The sequence below is a fragment of the Clarias gariepinus genome, chromosome 28 (assembly GCF_024256425.1).
Source record: "Clarias gariepinus isolate MV-2021 ecotype Netherlands chromosome 28, CGAR_prim_01v2, whole genome shotgun sequence".
Lineage (NCBI taxonomy): Eukaryota > Metazoa > Chordata > Actinopteri > Siluriformes > Clariidae > Clarias > Clarias gariepinus.
The window spans coordinates 5,506,177-5,527,348 of record NC_071127.1 but is presented as its reverse complement, the minus strand read 5'-3'; the positions used below and the strand labels follow the sequence as shown (position 1 = coordinate 5,527,348).

Here is a 21,172-nt window from a genome sequence, read left to right as displayed (position 1 = left end):
GGTGTGTAGTACATCAGAGTTTTTATGAATGACCGCATTGATCTGTATGGCCACGCCTCCAAGCGCGAGCTTGTCCCTACTGTCCCCCGGCACGCGCGTTTTTTCATTGGCTCAGCTGCAGGAGGTGGGCGGGGCGCCTTTAGAAGGCGCAACTGTCATATTTAAAACTGATTCGAATAAAAAACCGTTAAATCCGTTAAAGGTGACCAGGAAACGGAGATAAACGGTGTGGATTGTTCTTCTTCATTTTAATGCTTTTTATAAACAGATCATTTACCTGGACGCTGGTGTGAGTCTCTGACTTTCTCCACAACACCTTTAACACACGCTCCTGGCTTTATGTTGCTGCTGAAGATGAGGGATGTAAAGTTAATGTGCTTTCTCCTCTTCATGTTGGTGGCCCTGGGCTCGGTGAGTAAACTCTCAGAAATACTCAGCCCTTATTTCATCCTGCTGGTTCCCCTCTGTATCTGTGTGTGTGTGTGTGTGTGTGTGGACAAGTCGTTTACAATCAGGATGAGATGAGTGCCAGTGATCAGCATTAGAGGACCAGGTTTAGAGCATCAACGGTTGCTCTCAGCAGGTCTCTGCTTGGTCTTTTGCGGACATGGAGCCATTTATACACTAAAACACCCAAACATCTATAGGTGCATTTTGTTTCCTGTGGTTTGTACACACTCTGATCTATACATGTACCCAAGGAGTATGCAGCCTAGTCCTTAGGTTGAAGGTAGAAGCTCTTTAAAACTCCATTCGAGGTCTGTAGGTTGCTCATCTTCAACTACTTTAGGTAATTAGTCCAAACGATTTACAGCTTTAATGGGTCCTGAAGACATTCCTAATTCCTCTAGTCCAGAAGATGCCCCAAGTAGTTCTCTAGTCCTTAAGATGTCCCCAATAGTCATCAAGTCTTGAAGATGTCCCCAATAGTTATCTAGTCCTGAAGGCACCCCAAATTGTTTTCCAGTCCTGAAGATGCCGGCAGTAGTTCTCTAGTCCTGAAAACACCCCCAATAGTTCTTTAGTCCTAAAGATGGCCCCAAATAGTTATATAGCCCTAAAGATGTTCCAGTAGTAGGTCTTCAGTCCAGAGGACATCCTGCAGTGATACCTGTGAGCACTGTCACCTATGCACTTACATGTAATACATTTTCCTGGATGGTTAAATGTCCTCAACTTAACAGTGATCTCACACTTCAGTGATTGCTCCATATAATATAGACATTTATGATCAGTAATGACATTATTATTCATCAAGGAAACCATAGTGTGCTTCTTTAATGAACCAAAATGACTCTCTGTGGTCTATAGTGTATACAGTATACAGGTCTCTTTTCAATTTGTTGTACCTGATAATCTGAATTGATGGGTCATAAACTTGTTTGACAACTACTACTACAATAATAATAATAATAATAATAATAATTATTATTATTATAATAAGCCTCTCATACTGATTTGATAATTTACCATTTCTGTGCCATAATAAAACCAAACCGAATTTCCCACCCTGATGTGTATATAATGTGAGAAATTTGTTGTGGATTTAAATGATTATTCAGTTCATTTTGGCACAAGAACAGCGGTTTTCCACAGAACCAAAAATGACTCTAGTTTTAAAGAACCTTTCTAGCACTTTTATTTTAAAGATCATGTCTCTGTAAATTACATTTTCATAATATGATCAGTAAGTATAAATCTCACTTTCGTCTTCTTTTTTGCTATTATGCTACTTTTTGCTCTGAAGAATTCTTAAATCATTAGTGATTATTAAACGCACACTCACACATACACATACCGTACACACACAGTGTGCAGTCATTGGAAGTTGAGACGTAATGTGTAATTACACTGGTCTCTGAATTTATGCTCAATCTTGATTGAAGATCTTCTTAGGTTTCCCTAATATTCCCTGATGTTGGATTGACGTTATTTTTGATATAAAACAGACTCGCAGCGCCATATGTGATATGTGACATGTCTGTGTGTCTGGCAGAAATGTCACATCAGTTGTTGGACTTTTAATCATTAGTTAGCAGTAAGCGGCGCTCGGGATGGCCATTGCTCTGAAACACTCGGCTTCTTTGACACCTTCTGGCACTGATTTTTGCTGCAGCTGCCAGAGTCATTTAAAAAGAGGTAAAAGGTCGGGTAAATACAAATTATCTCCAGCCCACATCTGAAACAGGTTTTGCTTTGAGAAGGGAGGAGGACTTTGAGGAGGTCGTAGGTAGGTGCGTGTGTACTGTATGTAAGAGAACTGATTTGGAGTGTAGAGGGTATTTCACTGGCTCGGGGCCTCTCTGCATGGACTAAATGCTCTGCATTGAGGGAGTATCCATCTCTGAGTTGGCTCACTTAAGGAAGCAACAGCTACGCAATTATCCAAAATTGTCAGGTAGAAATCAGGACTTCTCTGTGAAGACCTCTTTTCTCTCTTTGCATAAATGGAAATGTAATAAATCCTCTAAATGGGTGGCTCTCAGTAAGAGACCCAGGCTTGTATACTGACCCCAAATCTCTAAACATCATTTAAAAACAGAATAAGTGAGCTTCATTGAGTGCACAAGGAGGTAGAGCAGGGCTGTTTAAATCCAGGCGTGGAGGCCAGGTGTCCTGCACAGTTTGGTGATTCTTCTGTTCAAACTCAACTCATCAGTTATTTGCCAGGATCACTGGGTGTGTTTAAGTGCTGATGTTAGTGAATTACATACTGTTCTGGACAATGGCCCTCAAGGACTAGTTCTTACCAGCCATGAGTTAGAAGGATGTCATAACTAAAGCCGTAAGTGCAAGCAGGAAGCTGTGCGTGGGACTGATGAGGTGATTCATGTGTCCCTAACCAAACTACGCAGATTAAGAAAGACTGGGTTTAAGCTTAAAGTGATTAAGAACCACCGCTCTAAATAAACCCATGGCTTGGTGCACACCAGACAAGACAAGACCCTACAGTTCCTACAGCCTGGACTTGGCCTGCTTTCACCAGTAATGCATAATTTAGTGAAGCTAAACCAAATCACCAGGAAGACCTGAAAAGTGCATCATTCACTGAGGACACTGAATACTGGACTCAGTCTCAACCCAGGCTTTAAGCTTTATTTGCTTGAATTAAATGTATTCTATCTAAATACTATCTGAAATTACTATCTAAAAACAGGAAAAAAAAAAACTTTACCCATAATACACCTAACCCAAAAGTCTGGATCCATAGGCAACATGATTTTAACTTTAATTTAAAAGAATAAAACAGAACAAAAGGTTAAAAAAAATTCTTAATGGATTATAACTGATGTTGTTCCATCTTTCTTTAGTGCTGCCACTGTTCTGGGATGATTCTGGTAAACTACTGAATAATAATAATAATAATAATAATAATAACAATAATAATGAAAACCAATAACTTCTTTATTATTTGAAAAATGATCCTGGGTTTTGTGAAATTATAAGTTGGAAAGTATATTATAAAGAAATGATAACTGTGTGGTTCGAGCTGGAGTGGCACAAACATTTCAGCGTGATGACTGTATGAACTTATATCACTCTTTCCAATACATACAGAGACGAGGAAATTGGGTACAGTATCATCATCTACTTTACAAATATATCGCAAATGTGCTAAATACATTATTTATACGACTAAAGCAGATGGTTTAGATTGTCTCTCATCATTTTGCTGGAAGTATTGTGAATAAAAAGTACAGCTTAGTGATAATGGTTGGTTTGTTGAAAGTGAGTTGCTGTCTCTTTCTCTCTCTCTCTCTCACATCACTAAAATATTTTATTGCTTGTTTTGTTTTAAGGGTGAAACATGACAAGGCAGTATGTTTAACATTCCCTACTTTCCCTAGAGTGACCCAAAAGTTTGTGACAAAATCCAGGTTGTTTCTTCAAGCTTCATGTTTCTTCACTTGGGTTTAAAATCCAATTAAGCTGCTTAATTTCAGGGGTTCAGTGAAGCCGGGTCAATTCAAAACCATTAGGACAAGGGGAGTATACATAACGATAAAACCACACAGGGGCTAGGCAATGTGCTGCACCTGGAGTTTCACACCGATCAGCCATAACATAAACAGATTAACTGGTTTTAAGATCCTAATATGTGTCATCATATACAATGTTAGCAGCACATCACATGGTGGACTTCTCCACCATGATTTGATGTGTTACAGCTCCTGGTAAATGGATGCTGAATGAATGTATACAAAATGAATAGTGACCCTGATCACCTGGGGCAGATGTACCTTACTACTGTAACATCAGGGTGTGTGATCCTGCCAGAACGAATTTGGGACATACCCCAAGTTTTAGTAAATCAGATCCCAAATTAGTTTGCTTTCTTAGTCGGGAGTTGATGTTCGCGCTTTCTTATAACCACTTAACCTATTTACATTAGATGTGCCCAGTTATCAGTGCTGAAAAGCCAGTGACTGAATTATTAACATCAATCAAAGCTACCATGATTTATTTCTACCACAATATATGGTCTATTCTCATCTCTTGCCCGAGTGTGTGATCTTTCGTACCCCCTCTCCCCTCAGCAGGCCGTGGCAGGATGCCCGAGGGTGTGCGAGTGTCCTCCCGAGCGCCCCGTGTGTCCTCCAGGTGTGAGCTTGGTACCTGATGGCTGCGGATGTTGTAAAGTTTGTGCTGCTCAGCTAAACGAGGACTGCCATGAGGGTCGGCCATGTGACCACCATAAGGGGCTTGAGTGCAATTACGGCAATGAGGTTGGGAGTACACGTGGAATCTGCAGGGGTGAGTCGTGCCCCTATTTGGCACTGAGGAGTTTTCTGTATTGTACAAAAGTATGACTCTTTAGAGAAACTTTAAATAAAATGCATTCATCACTCTTTCATGTTTAAGAAAATCCTGCTGTCTAGATCCTTTTGAAAAACTAGTCCATGTCACTTAGTGCTGCATGTGTACGTGAAGTGTGTCAATGCAGTGTTTTCCTCATTGAGCCCCATCAAGGCTAAATTTTATTTTCAAGTCACTTGCCTCATGCATTCCCGAGTATTTATATGTTGCTATATAAAGGAATTATTTGGGTTTGGGTTGAAGGTTTGTTCAAGCATGAAGCCGGGCATGATCGACAGAGCCAATGCTCGATTCAAACCAAACATCTTCTGTAAACAAGTCAAATTTCCACCCGGAGCCGAGTATAAAACTGCACTACAAATCAAATCAAATAACTTTATTAATGCATTTCTCTGGGTTTTGTGGCTGCAGTCTCTCTCATTCCAGCATAATTGGTTCTTCCCCTCACTGATATGTTTTCACTTGCAAAAAAAATATAAAAAAGAGACCAAAAATGTCCACAATTTCCCCCTAAATATAGTCAGTCTGCCCGAGACATGTTTGGTTTGCTTCTTTAGTTTTGCTCTGGAGCTGTAAAGCGATTGTAGCTAATAATAACAGAGGTTTATAGCCTCCAGTTTAGGCTGGTTTAAACACTAAATCATCACACACACAGACCTCACCATCTTGTTTAGTGACTCAAACAGACTTGATGTATTTTCTGACACAATGACAAACTCCAGACCAACATCCAGCTCATGTAAGAATTAGATTAACAAGTAATTCCTAATTAAAATAATGACCATCGAAAATGATGTATAAACAATGAGACGTATAAATTGTGATACTGAGTCACACCATGGTTTTGTGATTTCTTGCTCTAGCGCAAGAGACCCTGAACTCGTCTTAAGTGATCCACAACATTTTGGTTGACTTATGACTTCAGCATTGTCTTTACATTAAAAATAAATTCAAAGCAGATCATTTGTGTCTTACATGTTTTCTTATAGCCAAACTGGAAGGCCGCTCATGTGAGTATAACGGCCATATGTACCAGAACGGAGAAGACTTCCGCGCCGGCTGTAAGCACCAATGCACATGCATCGACGGTGCTGTGGGCTGTTTGCCTCTCTGCCCTACAGAAGTAATCCTGGCGTCACCTGCCTGCCCCTCACCGAGACTGATTAAAGTACCAGGACAGTGCTGCCCGAGCGTGGACTGCCATCGCGGATCCTCAGTGCTGCCCCCAGTCTACAGAGTCCCACAGCCACCGCCTTACATCTACCCTCACCTTGCACCCTACCCTAAACCCTTCCCTAAACCTTTCCTCAAAGACTACCTAAAGAATTACCCAACCAGACCACAGGAAACCCTGAGTAACGAGCTAACGGATGTGGGGAAGAAGTGGGACAAGCCTCGTAGTCACAAACGCATAACAGGTGAAAGATTTAAATTCTGATAAAATCTGTTCCAAAAATCTCTTCTCGAATCAGGTTTGGAGCTCAGAACATTGGGGAAAACATCACCCTCTCTAAATTCTACCTTCTTTATAATCCATAAGTCTTTCGGCAGCTCCCTTTGAGCCAGATGCCCTTTCTGATGCAACCCTGCCATTTTATCCGGGCTTGCGAGCGGCACCTCATCCAGTGGCTGGGATTTGGGCATTGGGTGTTAATTGAATCCGGACTTTTCGCATGAAAACCAAAAAATCCAGAAACCTACCACTGAGCCACTAATGGCCGAATAAGCCTAAACTACAGTATCTTGCGATTTTATTTCAAATTATACCATTATCCAGTATCTTCATTTAACTACCACAGGGAATGAAAAGGTTTGCACTCCACTGTACTGTATATGAGTTTTTTTTATATAATGTGTAACCTGTGTAACATCTGAGGAACAAAAAACAAACGTTAGTATATATAGTGACAGCATGTTATATTGTTTTTATGAGGGTGCCAATATTTTTGCAGCTGATCGTAGGATTATTTTTTTTTAAGTATTTAAGGAGACAGTTTGTGTTTGTGTATCCCTTCAATGCTGCATGACTATTTTCCAATGAAGCCTTGTGAACCAGACTCACACACACACACACAACCACATGTTTGCCCCCTAAAGCATGCAGGTTTTTGCTCCACTGCGTAATCAGCTTCTCTGTGCATCAGTGTTGGTGGTTTGGTGAATGGTGCTTGTGTAGTGGCTTACTCCCTCTCCGTCTCTCCCTCCCTCTCTCCCTCACCTCATTTTTCCCTCTCCTGTCTCATTCTCCTCCTCCTCCTCCTCCTCTCTTCAGCCTGGAAGAAACTGGAAAGCCCTGACAAGTGTGTGGTCCAGACTACGAAGTGGTCACCGTGTTCTCGGAGCTGTGGGATGGGCGTGTCTTCCCGCGTCACCAACCAGAACGCTCAGTGCAAGCTGCTGAAAGAGACGCGCCTGTGCACCATCAGACCCTGCAGCTCCATGGCCGTGCCTGTGAAGGTACTTGTGCTTCTCCTGTCAGCTCTCACCCTTAGGTTAGCTCCAGTCAGACTATACACATAGTCTCCTTTTAGTGCTTCCTGGAGAAAACATTCTAAAACACACTCTGGAAAGCTGGGAGAACTCATCTACACACATATTGATTAGGCAGCAACTCACAATTTTTAGCTAAATTTGTACCAGCTTGCATGTTGACACAGTGGCACAATTGGCACACCAAGTCCAGGGTGCACACAATAAACATTTCTTGTAATCATGGAAACATGATGGTGTAATACCAAACTAACTGCTAGTACACCTTCATCGTTAGTTTCCATGATTTAGTTCCCCATGTGCATCCTGGACAGGGTGCCAATCCATCACAGGATGGTTCACACTTAGTAGTTCGCACCATCGCCTTTCAGGTTTTGGGTTTAATTCCCACCTCGCAGACTTTGTGCATAGAGTTTGCGTGTTCTTCTCGTGCTTGGTGGGTTTCCTTCAGGTTCTCTGGTTTCCTCCCATAATCCAAAGACATGCAGGTTTGGCTAATTGGCATTCTCAAATTGCCCATAACATGTGAATGTCCTACCACAGTTGTACAAAATGGGAAGAAATACAATGGTCACTATTGTCCTCCATGGTCCCTAGTCGGACTACAGAGGTTTCTAGATGTAAGGAGGCTATCCTGCATGTCTTTGGACTGTGGGAGGAAACTGGAGTAGCTGGGGGAAACCCACCAAGCACATGCAAACTCCACACACAGACCGTGAGGCGGGATTCAACCCCTCAACCCTGGTGGAGATGTGAGGCCACATGCCATCTCTACTGAATATTAATTTATGAGATAAGATAAATCTTTATTACTTCAGAGGGAAATTGCAGTTTCATAGCAGCTCAGGCAGAAGCACAGACTACACAAGTTCTTAGTGTAAGGAGGAAAAGAAGAATACAATAAAATAAAATAGACCAAGTACACAAAAGTACTTTACTTTACTAGTACAGGAAGGTAGTGTGTCCAAAGAAGACCGTTGAGCAAATATTGCGCACAGGATACCCATCTTTAAAAACTGCTGTCTTATATCATTAGGTTGAAATTGCAATGACAAACAGCTAGATCTAGCTGTTGTGCCTCGACATGTGCCTGATCAGGAGAGACACAATCACACACACACACACACGTCTGGCAGCAAACCACATTACAGTATTACCATGTAAGGAATGAGGAAAACCTGAAGGAAACAGAGATGGGGAAGGATGAGAAAGTCAACAACACAGTCCAAGGAAAATATCAGAAAACACAGACTAAAACACGAATAAAAACTATTTCAGTGCCACTTTACGTCTCTTCTTTAATCACAGAATCCGTTTCTCTTTGCTTGCGTCTATTTCCTTTTAGCTCTATTTATTGTAATTCCTTGAAATCAAATAAATGGTGTGTCTACATTAGACATCCAGATTTGAATAATTCAATTTTCCTTAGTAGACCCCTAGCTAAACGATGGATTAGAAACCACTCAGTGTATTCCCATACGTAATTCCAGGACTTTAGGGAAACAAACTGTACCATGTGTTAAGATTCACATAACATCATAACCTATTTCAGAATCTGTCCTACATGTAAGATCGCCCCGCCTCTTCGCTTCCTCATTATTTTAGAAATGCTTTCGGGGAACTCCATGGGATTTAGACTGTCTATACACACCTCGCGAGAAAGCTAATTCTGCTAACTCTTAAGCACCTGTTGTTATTGTTAGTGCTATGGACTGAATGTGACCCCAACCGCCTCTGAACTTCTGCTGGCTAATGCCAAATGTTTCTCTCATTTATATCGACCTTCAGTGTCCTTCTCTCGAACACCTGTCACTCTCTTACACACATGCTGTCTCTCATGTTTCCATGTACTCTTATTTCATTTCATGAAAAGCAGGGCACAGCAGATACTCAACTCAGTGCTATAAAAGATTTTACAACATTTATCTCTACAATATCTCTTCAAATTGTTTTATGTTAAAAAAACTGACTTAATTAATTTTAAGCTAATTAGCTAAATGAACGGCACTCGTCATCCATCTGCTAGCTAACCTGACTAGCAGTCTCTATTAGCAAAATGGCTACAACTAGTTACTGTCTGTCAGCATGTTAATATACGTACTTTTATATTAATTGTATCAAAACTTCAGCTTCATGCACTATGCAATGGTGTAGTCTATAGTCGAACTACAGACTAAACCATTCAAATCTGAAATAACACAGGAAAAAAACAGAACCAAAAAAAAAAAACATCTACTAGTGAAGAATGCAAGCAAAATATTTTTTTCCCTCAATCTAAGAGAAAATATAACACTCTGGGATGTTTGTGTTATAGGACAGGATAAAATATTTTGTCCACATTGCTCAGCACTAGCTACAGGGACAAACCTGACCTTCTAAAAAGTTTAAAAGTGTTCTTTCACCAAACTTTGCATGAGTCTAGTGTAGGTCAAGACGAGTTCAATGAGCCCTGGTCTGAAGGCTGAGATCCTGTCTGAAGTAATGCGGAGAAAGTGACCAAATACCAAAAGTGAATCACGTTCCTTTAAACTTCAGCCTTTAAAAGGAAACTTTAAAATGTCATAACTTTGTGACCAAAAAGCTCACCTTCACCAAACTTTAATTTAGTGTAGAGCAGCCCGAGTGCACAAAAATAAAAGGATCTATTATGCAAAATTGACATTTTTATAGTCATGTTAGGACATTCAGATGTGTATCACACAAAATACAAAAGTACAAAATACAAAAAAAAAAAAAGGAAAATGATTGGCCCTGACTTAAACAAGCCATTTAGATGTAAATAGTCAAATACTGGACCTTTAAATGATCTGGTGCATGTGTTGGCCATCTTTCCTGTTAGTTCAAATGCTAACGTTAAGCGTTTCTATTCTCTGCATTAATAGAAAGGAAGGAAATGTTCTCGCACGCAGAAGTCTCCTGAGCCGTTACGACTCCACTACGCAGGCTGTCGCAGTGCTCGTCTCTACCGTCCCAACTACTGCGGTGTGTGTCGGGATGGACGCTGCTGTTCACCGCGCCGCTCCCGCACCTCGCCCGTAGCCTTCTCCTGCCCAGACGGTGAGCGCTTCGAGAAAGCTGTAATGTTCATCCAGTCTTGCAAGTGCAGCGACCAGTGCGACCACCTGAATGAAGCCTCGCTCACACCGCAGCGCTGGCTCTATGGAGACACACACAAGTTCATCGACTAGCCGTCTGGCCTTTGCCTGACTCCATCCTGTTTGCTTTCCCCACCGAACCCTGCTAGAGTAGGCGTGCATCTTAAGATCAGACATAGAACCGACAGCCTGGAATCCCAAACACTTGTAGATGAAGTGAGAACCTGGACAACGTGGACGAGGGCCGGCAGGTGTATTTAGTATAGTCATCTTGTAGACATTTTTTTATTTGACCTGCGAATACAAATGCAGCCTCTATGAAAAGACTGCTGGACTAGTGGACTAGCATGAAAAGTCATGATTAAACCTGAAAGAAGTGTGTCCTTTAAAGTGTGTCCACATGGGGAAATGTGCTTCTCATGATTGTTTTCCATTTTCTCCAGAAAAGATCATGGGATAAACCCATAAACTCTCTTAGTCTTTTTTTATTTGTTTTTTAATATGCAGATACTGTAGATGGTATTTATTTTGTGTAAGATAAACGAGCAACTTTTTGCTTAACGCGACAAAAAGGAAACGTGATGGATTCCTGGAATTAAAACAGACTTGTTTTCCAGCACAAAAGAATGTGGCCTTACTCCACGTGAACTTGACTTTGACCCTGATTCGCCAGCGCCAGTGATTTTTCTTTATTTTAGCCTGAGGAGCCAGGAAAAGAAAAAGAAAGGTTTGCCAATGGCCCTAGCTTTTTGCTTGTCCACACAGCAAATTACTCCCCTCTGGTTTTGCTATTTAAAATATAGTTTTTACAAAACGCCAGTGAATGAAGTAAACATGTAATTTTAAAAGTGAAAAGCAGGGACCGCTCCCGATTCGCTCTGTAATCTAGCAACCCATGCCTGAAGACTGGGCGGATGATGCTGGCGCTCTTTTACGACGCTCGCGGTCTCCGGTCCTGCCTCCTGGCTCTGATATGCTAGACGCTGGAGGTGACATCATTCTCATTTAGCGAGACCAAAAACTATCATGCAGAACATCAAGCGCAGCAACCAAGTGACTCAGAAGTACAATCCACACCTGGACTCCAGTTCTCACACTCCAGATTCAACGACTCATCACTCCAGACCAGATTCAAACTGCAGATGTATATACATTATTGATGGCTTGATGTTGATGATTTTTCTATCAAACATGCATTTTTGAAAAAATATGTGCACCTTCACCCTGCTTTGAAGAGTATCCATGACATTCTAACAGAAATGGTTTCATGAAAATATTAAACTTGGTTGTAAAATTCTGCTTTTGACTGTAACCATAACTTTACCACATTCTTACCGCACCAGACTAGCATCGAATGACTAACCGGCCTAGCTTGCAAATTGGATGATTTATTATCAGTGATCCAATTCTTAATAATAATAAAAGTCCCACCTCGGGTCTGTGTGCAAAGAGCTTGCAAGGGTCGGGATAGCTCACTGGTTAAGGCATTGGTTCAGAAGATCCCAGGTTCAAATCCCATGATCACCAAGTTTTTCCTGTTGGGCCCTTGAGCAAGGCCCTTAACCCTCAACAAGATGTATAATAAGAGGTAGGTCACTCTGAATAAGGGTGTCTGCCAAATGCTGTAAATATAAGTTCTCTTCATGCTTGGTTTTCTTCGGGTACTTCGGTTTGATCCCACAGTCTAAAGACCAGCATTCCCGGTGCATTGTGCATATGTGCCCTGGGATGGATTGGCACCCAGTCCAGTGTGTAACTTGCCTCCTGGAATAGGCTGCCAGAATCTGTACAGACGCTTCTATCATAAAGTTGTTATAGCCTGGATGAAACTTCACTAAAAAGATATTTCCGTGTGTTTGTGGGAATCTGGTCAACTTGGGTGGAGAAACATTGCACGGGAGCTACGTTAAAGTTTGAGCAGCGTACAATTGACGTTTCATCAAACTGTTCCCTTAGAAACAGATTTTTTATTTGAGTAAAGCGTGTTGTATAATTTTTTACTGTTATTTGTTGTTTTTTTGGTTGTGCATTAATGTTTTTTTTTATGTACTGTATTAGCTGTCTGTAAAGCGCTTTGAAGGACTTATTTATATCCAGCATATATACAGACTCAAACTCCGGGATTCATGTCTTCTTGACTTGTAAACACACATCAGACACATCTTGTGTAAACACACATCAGATATCCTTTCTGAGTGAACAGTCTGAACAATATGCCTTCATTTGTCCTTGAGAAATAAACCAAAAGAGTTACCATTGTTATTGTCTTTGGTCGACGACGCACAAGTCGCTTAGAATGTTTTTTTTTTTTCTTTTCAGAAATGCAACAGAATACAATTATTTACGTCTTATCCCAGGTCTCTGTTGTTTTTATTAATATTATATTGGTACTATTTTCTCGTCTGTACATTTCTCCGCAGTTAGTATCAGACATCTTTCAGAAGGAGATCTCAATGACCATTAATACACAAATCAAGTCCGCTAGCTATATTAGTATTCGGCTAGTTTGTTTGTCATCATGTTAGCTGGCATTTCAGAGATGAGAAACAAATCTGTTAATAGTTTCGTGCTCAAACCTTTTGCGTCTTTCATGCAGTTTTACTTTCTCACTCTTGGTAAAATGAAGAGTTTACTCTTCTTTGCTTTGACCTGATGAAATTTAAAGTTGCAGTTTTATGTATACTTGTGTAAATATGAGCTCTGCATATTCTAAAGAACACATACGAACACTGGAGATTTCTTCCAAATGTGTCACGTAGCCAAGAACACGATCAACATGAGGTCATAGCCGTGTCACAGACACAATGAGCTTAGCTAGAATCCAGGCCTGGAGCTGTTTTTAGGTGAAACACACACCTGCTACACATAACCAGTGTGTGTAGCAGTGTGTGTGTGTGTGCAGTAAATCCATTTTAATGGCATCTGCATCTGTTGCTGACTGAAGCATTTTAATCTAGTGAGATCTGTAAAGCTATTTCCTATTAGCCAGTTAATGGCTTAACGAGACTAAGATGCCAAACACACACATATATACACACACACACACGTAAAAATAGATATCAGGTTTATAAAAGCTGAAGAGGACCAGACCCCTGCTCTCATATGGTGCATTTAAATTTTGCTGACTGGAGAAAAGTTCATACAGATGCTTTAGCTTTATTTCAGTAAGGTTAAACAAGAACTAAAAAAAAGTGCCCCCTAGTGGAAGATAGAACAATGTAGAAATATACATTTAGAAAAAAATCTTTTAGTAATCCATTTGGGTCAATGCTGATTCTGTAACTCAGACATTCCCGAATGTAACCAGGCTTTAGACCAGTTAGAGATCAGAAAACCTTCTGCATCCCAAAAAACCCTTTCAATTTTAATCACATGAGACTAGGGTGTATGAAAAAAAGTGTTGTTTAAATCTCATGGCTTTGTTTTATTATTTCTGATAACACTCTAAATGTTATTCAAAAATATGAGGGTGAGTCAAAAATTATCCGCATTCTAGTTATATGATTGTGATCTTTGTGGTTTGTGGGTGTAGCCGATGATGGAACACCTTATAGAAGAATCATCAGAGGGTAAACGGGAGTATGGAACGGAAGTCATCCATCAGCTGGAAAATTAAACGCTTACAGTTGTCTGGGATTTTTAAAAGCCAGTATTGGAACATTATCAAAAAAAAAGGTTCAATCATCAGTGCTTGTTACAGTGAGACACTTATTGAAGAGCAAAATGAAAATTAACAACTTAATAAACGATAAATGGCCGCTTGGCATCTTGCTGGAGCACCGTTGGAAACACTACTGTAAGAATGAGTGATTCAATGTCTGGTAAAAAAAAAAAAAAACATTTTGTAATTGTCTTTTTGCACTTCACACACTTCATCAGAAACCATTGTGAAACATCTTTGAAGCCATGTCACCTAAACTGTAAAGCTCATTAAGGTGCTGCTCAACTGAGCCCATCATTAGCCATGTTGGATTTAGTCCTCCACCAAGCGGTGCACCACTGGAGTACATCCCATTACGTGCTTTTTCTAAAGTGTTTTATTCTTTTTATAAATGACTAATTTGCTAAAGAGTTAATGATTAATTAAAAAGCAACCTGTATATGGTTTATTTACACACATTTACTTATAGCTGCATTTAATATTCTGGAACATTCATGAGACATAAACGTCCAGTTGCCACTTAAATCATAAACCGAACCTGCAGCTTGGCATATCAACGCAAAAACCACAAAAAGCTAACTATTTTGTCCCAAAATATCTTAATTTTTTAAGATCTCAATATATTTTTTTAATTAATGAACATCTTGAGACAAAACTTAGCCCTGTTTTTTTTTTATCATTTAATTAATTTCCATTTAAAATAACGTTTGTGTGAATGAGAAAGCAGTTACTGTAGAAATGATAACATTAGGAAAGTCACATTAATATCTGTGAAAACACAAAACAATATAAATATTTCTACCAATCAGAATCTAAAATTCAACAACAATTCTTTTTTTTTTAAGCCAAATAGTACAAGACGCTGGCCTTCATTCTTTTTCAGGTCCAAATGACAAACTGGAGATTACACCACTTTCTCCAAATGATGTTTATTTTCACCCATTGCTAAATTTACAGCCAAAAAAAATTTTTTTTTAAGTTTGAAAGTCACCGGGATTAAGATCTGAACCATAAAAAGTAGTCATTGGTCTTCATTAAATCACTAAAACATCATGATGAATGCATTAACAGGGCAGTTAAACAGCAACACGATTTAAGGTAACGGTATAAAAAGTTTTAATTCCTTTAAAAAAAAAAAAAAAAATTGGGACAAAAATAAACAAAACAAAAGCAGACATCTTTTCCTTCCCTCCCTTCCTCCCAGCCCGAAAGAGAAACAGTAAAAAGTTAAAAAGGACGTGTGGTGGTGCAGGACTTTAAACCCGAGAGCATGCACCGGAGACGTCTCGTCCAGCAGCCAGGTGACGACAGCGTGACCACGGGGACGTCTGCAAGCTGGTGGTCCTCAGGCACGGCATTGAGCAACGCGGCCACTCATCTGGACTGCTCGACTACGTAGGAGTTTGGAAAAGGAAGAAATTAATACTTCAAAATCAAACGAGTCTTAAGACGAGGAGAAAGAGAGTCAGAACTCTTACTGTAAGTGGAGATGTCGATTTCTTCTGGTAGTTCGGCCACATTGACCTCAAACCGGTCCTGCACGTCGTTCAGCGTCTTGGCGTCCGTCTCGTCAGACACAAAGGTTACGGCCAGACCTTTAGTGCCGAAACGCCCAGCACGGGCAACCTGAGGAGGAAAAGCAGCGTGTTGGAAATGGAGATGTTAATGATGAAACATAACGGATTATTCAGTTAGAGAACGCAACCAGCTAAAACAGACAGATAAGGGCTGTTTTGCAATCCAACACTTACTCAGCTACCCTATCTAACCAGGCTCTTTACATGTTCGTCACGAACGTGTTCTCAGATACCCTTTATAAACAGTGGACTGACCCAGCATGCTCACAATCCACTTCTGCCATCTTTCATTTTTACAGAAAGCCGCTTCAAAATCGATTTAACAAACCCTCATTTAAACAAGCTCAAGCAGAAAAACTCACCAGAGATCTTCTGACTGAGGCTTATACACTACATATATTGCCTAAAGTATTGGTTCGTATGCCTTCACATACATATGAACTTGAGTAACATTCAATTCTTAATCCAAGGTTTAATATGACGTTGGCCCCGCCCCCTTTGCATAGCTACAGCTTCAACTCTTCTTCTGAGAAGACTTTCCACAAGGAATCAGATGTTACTCAAGTTCATATGCAAATGATGTCAGATGGGTGAATACTTAAAAAGCGCTTTAAATTAAACAAAATAGCTCCGGTAAACATTCCTTTGGCTTCAAGTCACCACGACTCCCTCTACAGGTGAGACGTTAACATCAAAGTCATGAAGTTCAATCAGTGTGAAAGGATGAGGGCTGAGACGCACCCTGTGCAGGTATGTGTCCGAGTCCTCAGGCATGTCGTAGTTAAAGACGATGTTGACCCTTTCGATGTCCATCCCTCTGCCGAACAGATTCGTGGCCACCAGAATCCTCCTCTGGAAGTCCTTAAACTGCTGGTAGCGTGACAACCTGAAACAGACAGAACAAGTCTAAACTCTCAAACCCACCACCACATCAATCTCCAATCTGATTGGTCAGGAGGTGTTCTCTGACTGAAGCACAGTTTCCAATGACGGGTTTATACGAACTCACTTGGACTGACAAGCTGCATGCTTTCCTATCTTGTTAATTTCTACACATCGAGGCATCAACCGGTTTCATGGATGCTCTACAACACTAACCTTATTTATTTGTTTACTTTTACAGTGCTTGGCAAAATGCTGTAGTATGAAATACCATAAAGTGTTCTCTTAAGCCCTGTTAGAGGAAATTCTGAGCATCCTGCTGTGGGTTATTCTCCTGTAACTGCATGACAAGTGTTTAAAGCCAAAGAAAGTGTCATTAAAAAGTCATACATTAGAAAGAATCTTTATTACTTATTAACAGGAAAATTATTTTAAAAAAAATAATAATAAAATTAAAAAATAAAAAAAAAAGTGTGAAATCACAGCCGTTAGATCTGCCATGAAAAATGCGAAAAGCTGATAATGGGACAGGAAAAATTACCCACAGAAAAATTTGCTCTGAAACTCGTTTGGACCAGCTTGATACGGCGAGCACAGAGGTGCGTGTGTGTGTGTGTGTATGTACCTCTCCTCCTGAGCCATGCCTCTGTGGATGGCGATAGCTGGGAAGTTCTGCTCCACCAGCAGCTGAGAGAGCGCCACACAGCGCTGCACAGACTTCACAAAGATCACCACCTGCAGGACAAAGTGGGAATTACAGCACACCGGGTTAGAGATGCAAAAGGGGCCCTGGTTTTACAGGCATGTGCGCGTGTGTACGATGCACCCTCACCTGGTTGAACTCGAGGACGTCGAGCAGGTCGAAAAGCTTACGGTTTTTCTCGCTGTCCTTAAGTTTGCAATAGTATTGCTGCAGGCCGTGCAGCGTCAGCTTCGTCTCGTCATCCACAAACACCTCCATCGGCTAGAAAAAAAATGTGTATGATTTAAAATAAAAGATTCTACCTTAAAAGATTAAATTAGTTTTAAACCCAGGCTTTGCTCATTTCGAGGAGGGGTAAAGGTTTAAAACACTTACGTCCTGCATGAACTTGCGACAGACCGGCCGGATCTCTTTACTCAGGGTGGCGCTGAACATCATACACTGTTTCTCATGAGGGGTGAGTCTGAAGATGTCCTGCACATCGCTCCTCATGTCTGTCAGAGAGAAAGATTAGTAATAATAAAAATAATTACTATTGTCCTTGTTTTATCCACCAATAGTTTTTACGAGTGCCACATAAACTTTGACTGCAGAACTTAACGTTTGCACTGTTTTATTTCATATACAGTGAGTAATGTGGAAAATGCTCTGCAAGACAAGCAAAGATTTTTAATAAATTAACTTGAATTTAAACTGACTACACACAGCACCTGTGCGCATAAACGGAAACACTTATCTGTTGGGATTTTAGCGTAAAGTGCAGGTTAATTGTTTTTTTTTTTACTTTATATTTTGATACATTATATTTTATATCATGATTAAGATAAAACAAAGCATTGGGTGTTTGAGAAGTCGCTGAACTTTAAACACTGAAGGTCTTACTTGCCAGCAGCAATAATAACGCCTTAAACTTGTTAAATTAGAAAATCGATTTCATTTCCACTGTTTTGACTCACCACTTCACGAGGAACAACAGACACAGAAGGAACCAGAACTACAGGTTGTGTTCATTTGTCGTAAACCGAACAGACGACCAGCGTCGAGTTACGCATCTCAGTCTCGGTTGCCAGATCCTGGCAAACCAAATCCAAAAGAATCTCGCTTTAAAAATAAAACCTGAGAAAGTAAAAGGTTCGTACCAAGCTGCTCCAGCATCTTGTCGCACTCGTCCAGGACAAAGTGTTTGACGTTTTTCAGACTTAGCATCTTGCCGCGGATGAGGGCGAGGATGCGACCCGGCGTCCCCACCACGATGTGTGGGCAGTTCTTCTTCAGCACCTCCTCGTCCTTCTTGATGGGCAGCCCACCAAAGAACACAGCCGCCTTTACCGTGGGCATGTACTTGGAGAAGCGCTCGTACTCTTTGCTGATCTGGAAGGCCAGCTCACGCGTGTGACACATAACCAGCACCGACACCTGATAGAAAAAAAGGGAACGCTATCGTTAAATGTCTGGCAAAAGACAGTTTATGTTTTTTGAGTCTAATAAAACTATTCAAAGGCGTACCTGTCCGTCCACGGGTTCGATCTGCTGCAGCGTGGCCAAAACAAACACCGCCGTCTTCCCCATACCCGATTTCGCCTGGCACAAGATGTCCATGCCCAGGATGGCCTGTGGGATACACTCGTGCTGCACTGAAACACAAACACACAATGTAAATACATGACTGCCATGCCTGTATACATTTAGAAATATATACATCTAAAAATCACTTCTTGTTATTTCTCTGTACCTTCAGATGGATGCTCGAACCCACAGTCCACAATGGCCCTCAGGAGCTCAGGCTTCAGCAGGAAGTCCCTGAACCCAGAGCTGTGGATGGACACGTAGGAACCCTTCACCTCCTTCTTGCTAGCCGGGGTGACGCTCTCCGGTGCTCCCTGAGGCTCATCATCCTCTTCGTAGTCCAACAGCTCGTTATCGGCGTCATTCTCGGCCATTCTGAAGACAAACAGCGAGAAAGAGAATCAACTCAAGCACAGTTCACACACATCATAGGGCAACAGGATTCGGAAACTAAGCCACCTTGAGCACACAAGTTTAACACACTTTTCTCGATGCGTCCAAAACGCATTCCTGTTTCATCGTGACCGGTTCCCAATTTAAAAACAAACAACTCATTTTGCTTGTTCTGACTTCCTTCAGATTTTCACTCATTATTCTAATTTAAAAAACAAAATAAATAAAGTTAAGACATCGGAGAATAATATATTGCGGGGGATTTAAAAACATAAAAGGTGGTTCAGGTTTAGTAAGATCACCAGACCTAGACTGTTCCAGCGCAACAGGAAATCCTATTTAACCAGGTTAGAATAAACTGATCACTAGGGACGACCTGATAACATATGACGTCGCTACAATTCTGGGTTTTTTTTTTATGTCACGATTGTTTAAAATAATTATCCTGATTCTACAATATTTTGCCAACATATTTTGTCACGTTTCGAAACAAACTTTAGAGTGCACCACCTGTAGGATTACATACGCTCTGCAACATTTCACCACCTCAAACATACGTTTTAAAGTTTATTTATTACTACTTAATATCTCGTCAGCGAGTCAAATGAATGCTAAATGAATTGCCACGAGAAAGAATCGTGGCATGTCAGTGAAGACGCTCTTGTACAGAGTGACTTACAAAAGTGCTTTGATGGTCCCATTATTAGATAGATCCCTACACTACGTTGCCACAGATTGCTGTGGCTGCTCAGGGGCCAAAAGCGGCAACTTGGCAGAGCCGGGGCTTGAACCATCGACCTTCCGATCGGTAAGAGAGCCTCAACACACTGAGTCACCACTGCCCTCGTTTTTTTTTTACTTATATGAATGTAATTTAAATTTAGGGCATTTGGCAGACACTCTTATCCAGAGCATCTTCAATTATTATTATTATATATTATTATTTATCTCTGTATACCTCTGATACAGGTTGAGGGGTAAGGGCCTTGCTCAAGGGGGCAACTCGGTGGTAGTGGTGTGAACCAGGAAACATTAACCACTACACAACCAACAATCAACCACTACACATGTTTAACTTCTCCATGCAAGAGGATTTTTCTAATATTATTATTATTATTATTATTATCACTGAATCTTAAACTCCTCCTTTAGCCTGGTTTGATGAATGAACTAAACAGGATCAGTTGTTTTCTTGCATCAAACTAGTTTCGATTACGCCACAAACACCCCTCGCTCCCTACCCCTGTGCACTACATAGGGTAACAAGCCCCAGCACTCTAGCTAAAGCTCTTAAAAAGTACTACATAACGCATTAATGACTGAACTTAGATTTTATTCCTGTTAATAACGGCCGAACTCTAACAACATTAACCTGGGACGTTAATAATATCGTTGTAGCGCGCGCGCGTTTGTGAGCGCGTCTGTGCGCGCGCGCGCGAGGAACAATGAACGCCACCATCATAGCTACAAGCTAGCCTAGCAACGTGACGTCATTAGCCGTACATCTTACTTATTTAGCAATTAATTAACTTTATTTCCTTCGATTAATCATTTACTACACGTTTTATCTCCGCAAACTAAACACCGAAGTCTCAATAAAAACCCATATTAGTCAATACCTCAAAGGTGTTCTGAGCTAAACAGCCGGCTAGGCTAGTTAGCCTAACTAGCATTAGCGTTAGCGAAACGTTTCAATACATTAACGCGCCTCTGGTGCTGCTTCGGCTACTTATTTTTCATTCACACAAATTTACCAAATGGTCATCACTTACACAAAGACTACATTAAAATGTAAATTCTAAACAATTTTAAATCAAACATAGCGGTTTTACCTTTACAGCGAACAAACCCGGAGAGGAAGGAGAACAGACGTTCCAAGCACACGCGCAGGCCTCGGGTTTATACCGCAACCCGGAAGAACCCGCCCTCTCAGAGACAACGCAATACCATTGGATAGTTTGGATGGACAACACTACCCATCTGCGCT

General features: G+C 40.9%; 2 protein-coding genes across 3 annotated transcripts; one reads left to right on the top strand and one right to left on the bottom strand.

Annotated features, from left to right (window-relative positions):
- Positions 1 to 213: 213 nt before the first annotated feature.
- On the top strand, positions 214 to 12,726 carry si:ch211-106h11.3 (CCN family member 1). Of its 2 annotated transcripts, none has more exons than XM_053490540.1 (5): positions 214 to 411; positions 4,542 to 4,755; positions 5,808 to 6,236; positions 7,091 to 7,275; positions 10,191 to 12,726. In XM_053490540.1, exons 1-5 carry the CDS (start codon positions 340 to 342, stop codon positions 10,494 to 10,496), a joined length of 1,206 nt encoding a protein of 401 aa, XP_053346515.1. In that variant the 5' UTR covers positions 214 to 339; the 3' UTR covers positions 10,497 to 12,726. The 2 variants fall into 2 exon arrangements, with proteins under 2 accessions (XP_053346515.1, XP_053346514.1); XM_053490539.1 differs by having other exon boundaries at positions 4,539 to 4,755.
- A 2,251-nt stretch (positions 12,727 to 14,977) lies between these two features.
- On the bottom strand, positions 14,978 to 21,118 carry ddx39ab (DEAD (Asp-Glu-Ala-Asp) box polypeptide 39Ab). Its single transcript, XM_053489988.1, has 10 exons — positions 21,018 to 21,118; positions 18,959 to 19,167; positions 18,733 to 18,860; positions 18,366 to 18,642; positions 17,602 to 17,720; positions 17,356 to 17,487; positions 17,149 to 17,258; positions 16,383 to 16,527; positions 15,543 to 15,690; positions 14,978 to 15,455 (listed from the first exon to the last, which is right to left on the bottom strand). Exons 2-10 carry the CDS (start codon positions 19,164 to 19,166, stop codon positions 15,439 to 15,441), a joined length of 1,284 nt encoding a protein of 427 aa, XP_053345963.1. The 5' UTR covers position 19,167; positions 21,018 to 21,118; the 3' UTR covers positions 14,978 to 15,438.
- Positions 21,119 to 21,172: the final 54 nt, after the last annotated feature.